This window comes from Fukomys damarensis, unplaced genomic scaffold (assembly GCF_012274545.1).
Source record: "Fukomys damarensis isolate Sample0158 unplaced genomic scaffold, DMR_v1.0_HiC HiC_scaffold_3, whole genome shotgun sequence".
NCBI classification, from domain to species: domain Eukaryota; kingdom Metazoa; phylum Chordata; class Mammalia; order Rodentia; family Bathyergidae; genus Fukomys; species Fukomys damarensis.
The window spans coordinates 20599340-20610876 of NW_022900915.1; the positions used below are offsets into that span (position 1 = coordinate 20599340).

The 11537-nt window shown below is 33.7% G+C and overlaps 1 protein-coding gene across 1 annotated transcript in view; it reads right to left on the reverse strand.

Annotated features, from left to right (window-relative positions):
* Wdr36 (WD repeat domain 36) overlaps positions 1 to 11537 on the reverse strand; it is a 34387-nt gene that overhangs the window by 15027 nt on the left and 7823 nt on the right. Inside the window, exons 6-15 of the mRNA XM_010607898.3 lie at positions 10903 to 10957; positions 9449 to 9581; positions 8945 to 9120; positions 8533 to 8653; positions 8157 to 8222; positions 6343 to 6429; positions 5038 to 5183; positions 2781 to 2895; positions 2204 to 2369; positions 1894 to 2002 (exon numbers count right to left, since the gene is read on the reverse strand). Coding sequence (XP_010606200.1) covers positions 1894 to 2002; positions 2204 to 2369; positions 2781 to 2895; positions 5038 to 5183; positions 6343 to 6429; positions 8157 to 8222; positions 8533 to 8653; positions 8945 to 9120; positions 9449 to 9581; positions 10903 to 10957 — 1174 coding nt within the window. The remainder of the gene's footprint in view (positions 1 to 1893; positions 2003 to 2203; positions 2370 to 2780; positions 2896 to 5037; positions 5184 to 6342; positions 6430 to 8156; positions 8223 to 8532; positions 8654 to 8944; positions 9121 to 9448; positions 9582 to 10902; positions 10958 to 11537) is intronic.

Sequence of the window (11537 nt, forward strand, 5' to 3'; positions counted from 1 at the left end):
AAAAAAAAAAAAAAAAAAATCCAAAAAACCAAAGAAATATTTTTTCCCTTAATGATGCATTGCTTATAAAATACAATTAAAATATAATAATCATAAAGACTTTCAAAGTAATTTAAACAAACTACTTAAGGCCATCTTAAAAGAGTTGTACTTTCTAGCTATAAAATGGATAATAGCTCCTCTTGTCTGCAGCACTTAAGAGTTGAGCGACTCAGATCAGATGTGAAGGACTCAAAAGGAAAAATTTTAAGGTCCATAGCAGGAGCATACTATTCATCCAAGAATCTGAACACATCATAAGGATTATGACCATTCATACTAGCAAATGATACCAGAATAAGGCAAACATTAATTTGTTCATCAGGCTGCAGCAGTCAGTATGGAAACTCAAACCACAGAGTATGAATTGCTCAATTTACAGAAAGGTAGGGAAGATATAAGACAGGAAAAGATAACTCTGAGGAAGAGTCATAGATGTCATAAATGCTCACAGACTTAAGGGAATAGGAGTAATTTATTACTAAACGAGAAATTCTAGACACCCAAGTAGAAAAGTAAAGTTTGAGAAGAGAAATAGGAAGAGCAAACTGACACCAACAGATATTTTCAAAATGCCATTTTATGGCTGGGAATTCAGCTCAGTGGCACTGTGCCTGTCTCAGAAGTGCGGAAGTCCAGAGTTTAATGCCTGGTAACAGAAAACAACAACAACAAACAAAAAAAACCCAGAAAAAAAATAGCCATTTTATCACCATTACCCTACTCCCATCCATTTCTACAGATACTGTCAAACCAAATTCTGATGGATAATTTTGCCAACCTCCAGGTTGTGCAGAATATATTTTCTTGAAATTTCTTTTCACTACTTTTAAGGAAAGAGGAAAGAATTGCAAATTCTGATTTTTGATGTTAGACTTGCTAAGTAAACATAGCTGAGTTTTTACTCAGTGGTTAAGGATTTCACTTTTCAAGTAAGTCAATGTATCTGGACTCAATGCAAAAGGACAACATATACTTAATATAAAAATCCTCTATTCATAAATTTAAGTGTTGTTTTTTATTTTACAGATACTGGTGATTGAACCTAGTGCCTTCACACTGAGCTACACCCCTAGCCTTTTTAAACATTTTCAATTTTGAGACAAGGTCTCACTAAGTTGCCCAGTCTGTGCTTGAACTTGTGATTCCTCCGCCTCAGCTTTCCAGAATGCTAGCATTAGATGGATACTGACATGCCTGACTTAAGGCTTATTTTTTTAATCTGAACACATACCTTCAAAACCATTTTACTCTTTACTGTGTCCACTATAAGAACATAATGCCAAACCCAATCACATTTTTATTAATTACATTCTTCTGAAGTTATAATATATAAACTCTAGAAATCACACTAATCTAGAATAAATCACTTAGTTCAGACTACAATTAATTCACTAGATACATAGGAGTAATGAGTTCTGTGTTTGCTTTAATATGAAGTAAAACATGATACACATATGTACCAATGAAGCATTCATTCTCCAAAGTACATTTGGTCTTATTTAAATGAGATTTATACTTTAATTTGAGCACAAGAATTCCCTGAAAAATATCAAACTTCTTATAATCCCCAATTTTCCTTAAAAATATCTTTTCAAATTACCCTGCAAATTATTATTTTGTTTGTTTATTTTGTTGTTGTTTTTGGTACCAGGGATCTAACTCGGGCCCTTGCGCTTATGAGGTAGGCACTGGAACCACTGAGCTAAATGCCTGGCCCACAAATTATTATTTTGAAAGTTTCCTCATATGAGTTAAGGTTATTAAAAGCACAGATTTAATTATTTGAACATTTTTAACCCAAGAAGAAGCAGAAATGAGTGAAGGTGTTTAAGCAGCTAACGTCTGTTTTACCATGTCATTTATTTGGCCTTGGTGTCCAGAAAACCTTCTGACAATCTTCCTAGTTTCTATGTCCAGAACACTAATGGAGAAGTCATCCAAGGCGAGTCCCAAAATGCCACTAACAAGATAAACACACCAGCTTTAATACACAAACAAAAAAGCTTGGACTATGTATTCTGTTCATCAAATACAGCTTTAAGAAAATTAAACCAAATGTCATTCTTACCAGTCTGATTTTTTTCTACTTGGTAAATTATGTACTTAAGAACTTGAACTAAAAACATCAAAAAGAAAAATCTATTATCATTTAAGAATTTACCTGTCCCTATGAAGCAGCATCATGTTTGGAGATGAATCAAGGCTCACAGAATGGATTAAACCTTTGCTTTTAAAATTCCAGAATTTGAGTAATCCTTCACTACCAGTCGTAATGGTCAACTGGTTCAATCCATCCACCGCAACACCTCGAACAGATCCCTTATGAGCTTTTAAGTACACGTTAAAAGAAAAACATATTAGAATTGGTAAAGCCTATTTCAATAGCAGATAAGCAATTTCATTATTCAAATACTGAAATTCCCATCATGTCCCTAAAATCTTTAAATTAAAAAGGATTTTGGAGGGTAGGGAGATCCTTAATTATTCTGCTCAGGTAAAAAACAAATCAGTTTGTGCCATAAAAGAGCTTCCAAAATGTCATTAAAATTTTCCTGTTGAAAGCAGAGAATTTTAAAAATTTGTTATATAACACCTACATTTCCCTTATGTGTCCATGACTTCATTCTCTTTCAATAGTTCAACATGATGTTTATAACAAATGTAATAACATCTGCTATACGGAGTTGTGATAACCTACCTAAAACTTACTTTAAAAAAAAATGAAAAAAATTCAGTACCTCGATCCTTGCCAAAACTTCCTCGATGTATTCCAGACTGCATATTATAAACATCTACAGTTCCTGATGAGAGGCCAATTACAGCAAAGTTCCCACAAGAAGTTATATCCACTGCCTTCAGGGATGGGAGAGTTACAATTAAATCCAAAGACTATAATTTAATCTTATTTCCACTCTTGAAACACATATAAATCATTTGAGACACAAAACATTACTAATTAATGCAAATGAAATTTACCAAGTCAGAAGAACTGTTTATCATACTGGTCTTTTATTCTGAGCTGTGCAAAGCATTCTGTGACCCAATTTCCCCCTACTTTACCTTACTTTTATAATTGTTTCTGAAGTTGATATAAAATTGAAAACATACCGTTAGAATGTTCAATGAAAAAGACCAAAATATTTTAATTATGAGATACCAGGAACACAGAATATGACATGTGTGGAAAATGTAAGACTGGTACTTCTTTACCAGACCATAGTCAGGAAGAGCACCTACCCATGCATCAGTCATGCCACTCATCCGAGAGATCTTACAACTAAATAAACAGATGAATCTGACTGCTTAAACAGAAAATAACCGAGATTTAATTGAGAAAATATTTGAGGTTTAATACTTAACTATGCCAAGCAACATAAAGCTGATATACCACTCTGCGAATCAAGACACATTTTTATGGTATTACATAAGAATGTTTCATTTACATACATTTTCTAAATAATTAAAGCTTACTCCATTATAAAGTATTTTAGGTAGGAAATAATGCACTGCTTAAAAAGCATTTTTTTTAAAAAAAAGCATTCTATCCTCCTAAATGGAACACAAACAATCTTATCCATTTTGATTAACTCATATTTATGTGGTATTACAGGTATCTCCTCAGGAACTAATGGAGAAAGTAGGCCATAACCTATAAGTAACAAAGGCCCCTCCTGATCCTGCTACCCTTTTTAGAACTTATTTTAATAAGATTTATTGTTTTTAGTGTGCCTGCTTTTAGCAATCTCTTCCAATTTATTCATTCTATTTTATTTTCTATGACACAAAAAACAAAGTGAAAAGAAACTATAAGAGGTACCTTGGAGTCACATATTTTACTTCAGTAAATGGGCTAAAAATTACTTTTGTTTCTTGCTGGTTACTGGCTTTGTTCCAGGAAGCTGAGGTTGTCAAACAAAGGACTCAGCACCAGTTAAGAATCATTTATATGCTAAAAGTTCTGATCATTGTAGAGTGTAATACAGGGTCCAGAATGAGTAATCTTATGCTCAAATACCAGCCACCCTACTTACTAGCTTTACTGACCATAGGCAAGTTACTCATTACATTAAGCTTCAGTCTTATCTTCTGTAGAGAGGCGAAATCAGAGTAGTTATAAGAATAATATGAAATAAATGCCAAAGGAAGAGATTGGAACAAAATAAGCACTCATAAAATATTAAGCTACTATCTTTACCACTACTACTAAAACTACCATTCAAAATTGTGCAGGTAAACTTCTAAGGAAATGTAGAATCTTTATGGTTTAGAAAATTACATAAAAGCTTAAAACTGGCATTTCATACTATGGAGAGTAAAGCACACATACTTAAGTCATTTGTACATAGCAGTTAATTATACTCTTCAGCATTTTCAAAACCATATGTATCCATTTACAAGTTACTAGAACTAATAAATCCAGCAAGGTTGAAAAATACAAAATTAATATAATCCAAAATAAAATCAAAGAATACAGACGAAAGTTAACCAAAGAAATGTGAGGCACATATTGCCAACTACAAAACACCACTGACAAATTGTTCTTGGGTCAGGGATGACAACATTCAAACTGATCTACAGAATCAAAATCTTAGCTGTCTTTTTGTCATAAATGTACAGTCTAATCTTAGAACTCATGGGACCAAAAGAGCCAAAACAATTTTGAAAAACAGAAGCACAAACCTGGAGGAGCCATACTTCCTGATTTCAAAACTTTTACAAAGCTAACATAACCAAGACGATGTAGTATAGGTATAATGACAGACACATGAAAACACCATAAATCCTTGGGGAAATGCGAATTAAAACCTCACTGGGGATGCTACTTCATATCCAACCTCAAACAGTGAAATAAATCTGTGCAACCTATTAGGAAATAACTTCTAAATGTTAACTCATGTTTCTTTTGACCAATGTTATTAGTAAACTTGAGTACGACAAAATTATTACAGGACAGTTTTAAAGGAGAAAATATCCTTAAAAAGCAAGCTCACTTACTGTCGCAGTGATGTCATCCGTCTTCAATTCTTTTGGCTTGAGAAAGTAAGAGCCTATTGTAGATCTCTGATAATTCCATGTTGAGCAGGATAGCTTACCTTGATGGCAAGCAATGATACCATCCCAGTCACTCTCACGAGCTGCCTCTGAAAATAATTAACATCAGATTAAATTGATTTTTTGTTCTCATTCATCTATTAATAAGCACCTAATATTCCACATTAACATAGAGGTACTAGAGAATAGCAAAACAGATTATCTCTGATAATAATGATCTTCCAATATAAAGTTATTACTTTTAATTGACAAAAAAACCCCTACATATTATGGTGTTCAATGTGCTTTGACATACACATGGTGGAATGACTAATTTAACACATGTTAACAACAGATTTTTGTTATAAGAAATTATAGTGAAAGTGAAATGGCATAACAGTGTTTTATAAGAGCCCTCGGGAAGTTTCACTAAGAGATTTTGGAAAAGTAATACATTGCTTCCTGGAAAAAAAAATAAAACAAATAAAATTTAGCAGTGCAGAGGTTGGGGAAGTTCTATCAACCATAAGCCCACGAGTAACTGAACAAAACTGAGGATAGCAAGTAGATGAAGTATTTTTTTTTGGGTGGGGGGGAGATTGGTAACACGACAAAGCAAGTAGACTGCATTACAGTCTTCAAAGCCCTTCTGGAGAGAAGATTCTACCCTAAAGGTAGTGAAACGCTATTAAAAGATTTTAAACCAATGAATGGTATGGTTCAGATATATGTTTTGGAAAAATCGTTTAGGGTCTAAGGAAACAAGACAGAAAGGTGGTGAAAGAACAAAAATAAAAAACTAATCAGGATGTTACATCCTTGAAATAATAACCATAAAACAAAAATGGTATCATTTACACGTATTTTTCTAAAATTTACTTCTTGCAAAGAAGCTCTGCTCAAATGATATATACTACGACCTCAATGTACTTAGATGTTGGTTAGTCTCAGCTCTATGTCCTTACTACACACTGCTGTCTCAGTTTTCACCCTACCACATTAGTGGCTTCAATTTTATCAGCCATGTGACAGAATGACAAGAGATATAAAATCAAACTACTACTTATTAACCGTAGCTGTTATAGAAAAAACAAAGCCTGAAATTAATAAATTCATGTTACAAATAACTCATTTTTAATCTTACACAGAAGCAGCATAAACTTGGGATTACCTTCTAAACATTGATATTTGAAAACACATTTATTAAAATGGAAGAAATACAAATAAAACAACAAAGAATTTCTTAAAACACAGTATGAAGCTACTTACCAGCTGCAAACTTTGTGATAGGTGGAAGTCTTACTGACATGGTATTCTGAAGTCCTTTACGCTTGACTCTCTTTTTATTTATTAATCCTGGGGTTAGGGATAAGGAGTAATAGCTATGAATATTTTTCTTAATGTAAAATATATATATTCATAACAATCCCTTTATTTCACAAAACTATATTCAAGATAGTCCCATTAAAGTCAGGAGCAAAACAAGAATATAAGCATTACTACTGGCTGCTTACTTCTATTTTATGTAATTAAGACATGAAAATAAATCACAAACTATAAATAACTGAAAATGTGATAAAATATTATCTGCCAATGATATGATGGTCATACAGTCAAGTCAATCAAAAGAAGCAACCAAATAATTATCAGAATAAGTTTCACTGGGTTATGTTACTAAATCTATGAGGTGTGATAAAAAAATACAATGAATGTTTAAATATTTTTAAAATGTTACAGTGAGACACACCGATAATTCCCCCAATAATTCTTCCTCTCATTTTTTTGGGTACCAGAGACTGAACTCAGGACCTTGCACTTGTGAGGCAGGTGCGGTGCCATTGAGCTAAATCCCCAGCTAACCTTCACTTTGAACATACAGATCCCATCATTCTTGCCATTTCTGAAGCACTTTTGGAAGTCCTCCTTCATGAGTGTCTTTAGTTGAATTGTCATGGCTTCCTCAATGTCCTGAATTGATTCAAAATATTTTACCTTCCATGGTCATTTTGACTTTAGGGAAGAGTCAGAAGTCATATGGTGTCAGATCTAATGAATAAAGTAAATGAGGACACACTAATGTCTTCAACAGTCTGCCTTTCTATTACATGGCACTGAAGAGCATTATTCAGTTTTTTGATCAGAGACACTCACCAGTAAGAACTTCCAGAACTGCTTTAGAAAGTATAAAAGAAGTGTTAAAGGAGTATTTTGAAGGAAATTAATGAAAATGTCTTTTTTTTCTTTTTTTTTTGGTATTGGGGATTGAACTCAAGTCCTTGCACTTGCAAGGCAGGCCACTGAACTGCTGAGCTAAATCCCCGGCCCTGAAAATGTCTTTTACTATATTAAACTTTAATATAGTTTGATCACAACCCATAAGAAAGCCCACTAACTTCCTAACATTGTACCAATAATAAACAAATAAAGATTTCATTTATAATAATAATAACTAAAAGTCATTGGGAGGCATATACTTATATGAATAGCTAGGATATTTATTTTAAAAAGATGATTACTCATTACTTTGGAAACCATTTTTATTTTGTTTTTTTTTTAAAAAAAAAACAAAAAAAACAGCTAAAAAAAAGGAAAAAGAGAAACACTGGTTATCTTGGTGTTTTAACTAAGCTTGCTTGCATATTTAAAATTCTGCATATATAGGCTCATGTTAGGTTGTCAATGTCTTCAGGGTGGCAGCAATACTTTTTATCACCCAAGATGTATAATATTTTTAATAAGCTGATAGCAGTACTTCCAACATTTCATAATAACTCTGATATTAGGATCTTTTTATTTTTTTGAGGCAGGGTCTCCCTTTGTAGTTCAGGCTGGTCTTTAACTTATTATGTAGCCTGGGATGGCCTCAAATTTACAGCAATCCTCCTGCCTCAGTCTCCTGAGTATTCGGATTACAGGTGTGCACCATCACGCCCGGCTGATACTAGGATCTTGTTATTGCCTCCTCCCTTTATTTTTTCCTTTGTCCAAGAAAAGGTATTACTAAAATCTCTGCCAGTTTTGTCACTAGAATCTAAAAATGTTTCAAGACCACCAGCTTATTTTCTATCTTGCAAATGACCTACCATGTCCCAAGCTCTTGTTGAATTTTTCATGTACCGTGGAAAATGACTGAAGAGTTCCATCTTGGCCTAAAGATACACATAGAAATTCCCAGTCAGGCTTCATCAAAAGAACAATCCATGTGAATCTTATAAAATTAGATTCTATAAAAAGTCCAATGTTATAGTTTGGGATAACTCAAAGAAATACTTCAATTAAAAATGTGTAAACAGCGGGGATTTAGCTCAGAGGTTCAGTGGCCTGCCTTGCAAGCGCAAGGACCTGAGTTCAATCCCCAGTACCAAAAAAAAAAAAAAAATGTGTAAATAGCAAACTGAATACTGAGCTTCTACCTCTCAAAACTTACTGAAATAATAATGCTAGATGGTAGAAACTCACTTGCACTTAGAATTTGTTGTCCATTTTGTCCATAATATCTGATATTGGTAAGAGGAGCACTATGTCCCATTCTGAATCTCAAAAGTCGGCCTTCACCTGCAGGACCATCAAATATCCATATCTGCCAAGAAATAAAATGATAATGTTTTTCTACCATGTGCTATCTGATCTGCAAGGCACTAGGCTACTACGGAAATCACTATTGGCACGGGTAGAGCCTGCAAGATCACTGACCCTGGACTAGGTATTGGGAAAAAAGATGCAATTATTTTTTACTTCACTGCAATCATTACCAGTACTTCATTCTGTATTCTTTTCCCTTTTCATACTCAAGACTGATATATTAAAGCAGGCTTAAAATAACTCAAAGTGTAGGTCAGATGAATCGGGAAGAGAAAAATAATCATAATACCCTGACAGCATTGTCAGCACCGTTTGTGACAAGAAGTGGCTCTCTATGGAGAAAAGTCAGTCCAGCAATTGCTGTAGAGTGTACATTTCTCATCTGATTGATTAATTTTTTATCTTCTAGATCCCAGAGTCCAATATGGCCACACGGGCTCCCAGCTGCCATTACTGGATGACCATCTGTTATTAAAATAAAACAAGTTAAACCAGGGATTTAGCTCAGTAGTTCCACCACCAACCTCACAAGCGCAAGGGCCTGAATTTGAGCCCCAATATAAATAAATAAATAAAATAGGTTAAGAAAAACTACTTAAAAATAACTAAACCTAACAACTCTCCCTTTTAATTCATAATGTTAGAAAAGATTATACCAATAATCTTTCCATATGCCTTTACCTGCAGTATTTCACTAACTTTTATAAAACAAGAAAATATCTATGAAGAAGATTTCCATTACTTTTAAAGTAAAGCATTTCAAGTGTTTTTAATTTTTATACACAAATGTTACCTGTGCGAAATGAAATTGAAGTAATGGGTCCCCAGTCTTGACGAAACTTCATTAATGTTTCATCAAATTTAATGTTGTGAATGATAATTTGACCCGAGATAAGACCAACAGCAACAATATCCACAGCTGGTGCCTGAAAATTAAATTATTCAACTTTTTATTTTCTTAAAGCTTTAATAATCTTGATGATATGTACTATTACTTGCATATTATCAAAAGAAATAATAAAATGTCTTCTTAAAGGTAGCAAAGAAACTCCACAACTATTACTATTCTGGCATACTTTAACTGTTATTCAACACGGAAGCATTTAGGAATGATTACTTCGTAGCTTCAAATCTGCCATTAAGCATCTCCCAACCCCGAAACAAAGCTGACTTGGTAATAGAAGAGTCACACAGAAAAGGAGGCTTATGTGTGAAATCACTACAGATCGCTGACCATATTAAACAGAAGAGACCAGTCATAGAAAATACATAAAGACTTTCTGCAAGGGGTCAGCTACAAAGGAAGTGAAGGTTTTATTCAAGGCATATAGGAAAAACTTGTAAAATATGCTACAAGGTAAAAAAGTTGTACAACTAGCCTGTTCTAGTACTAATGCTCTATGATAATGGTGCTATAATTACAATGGTCTAACACTCAGGCTCTATTATGAATTTCTCTATTTTAACAAAGATGAGTGTCCAATACCACTTAGAAGAGAAGCAGGCAAACCATTTCATTAATATGCCATTAAGTGCCTATTTTTGTGAGACCCTACAAAAGCTAACCAACCTAAAATCAATATTATGCCCTACCTCCAGGGACTGATCTATCTGATGCCATAAGGTTCTTTTGGACAGGTAAAAATATAGCAAGGTTTGCGGCAGTGAGAGGGGATAAGGGAATGCAAATAAATCAGGCAGATGTAGGCAACAGATTATTTAGAAAAATAAGCATACAATAGCTGTGTCAACAATGGATACACCAGGTTTTCTGCAGACATTCATTCATTCATACATGTTTTACTGACTCATAAAAACAAAAATCAGTTATTTCTGGAACACACTATCATTGAATAAACATAAAATAAACATTTTGAGCCCAATTATTTCAAACTACAAATCTCAGTATCCAAACAAATTTCTCTGTATGACCTACAGTTTCACTTGCATTACTAAAGTCATAGGGCATTAAACTACATGCTTGCAAAATGATTTATGAACAAAGCCTCACAGCAACCACAGGTTTAGAGCCCAATTCTAAGCACAAAAGATTCCAAAAAGTTTTATAGGCAAAGATGTCACTGCTTGTTTTCAGTTACATTCCCAAAATTCCATTTCTTTAGGGTAACTTATCAAAATAAACCAAGTTATATTATTATTAGTTTGCCTTTAAATCTAAAACTATGTTGATCCCTGAAGCTAAAATATCCCACTACTAATATTTCTTCTTCTGTACAAGTCACTAACCTGCTGAAGAGCTGTCACTCCAACTTTCCATCCTGGAAATGTATACAGAAGTTTACTACAAGAAGAAAAGTAGTTGAAAGCTATTTTTTAAAGGAAAACAAAATGTATTATATTTTAAAAAGTGAAATGATAACAGGTGTTACTCCACCACATACTATCATAAAAAAAAGCTTGTATAATACTTAAAACAACTGAATAAGGTATTACCCCCTTTTCCAGAAAATGGAATACAGCAAACTGAGCAAATTAAGCTAATGCTAATAGATCTAGATGCATTCTAGACGCCAGCCTGCAAATGGCTATATTATACTATCTCTTTAAATTTTTTTCAAGTAGAAAAAAATTACATGAGTAAAAATGCCATTTTATTTAGACCATAAAAAAAAAAAATCTTGCACTATAGGCAGATTTCTCTGCCATGTTTCTCTAGAAACATTACTACAAAGAATACAGTATGTTAGCTTTTAACAAAATAGTACTTGTATGTTACATTAGTCAGGTGTGGTGGTGCACGCCTGTGATCCCAGCACTCGGGAGGCTGAGGCAGGAGGATCGCTGTGAGTTGGAGACCAGCCTGGACTGCACAGTGAGTTCCAGGTCAGTCTCAACTCATAGTGAGATCCTGTCTCAAAAAA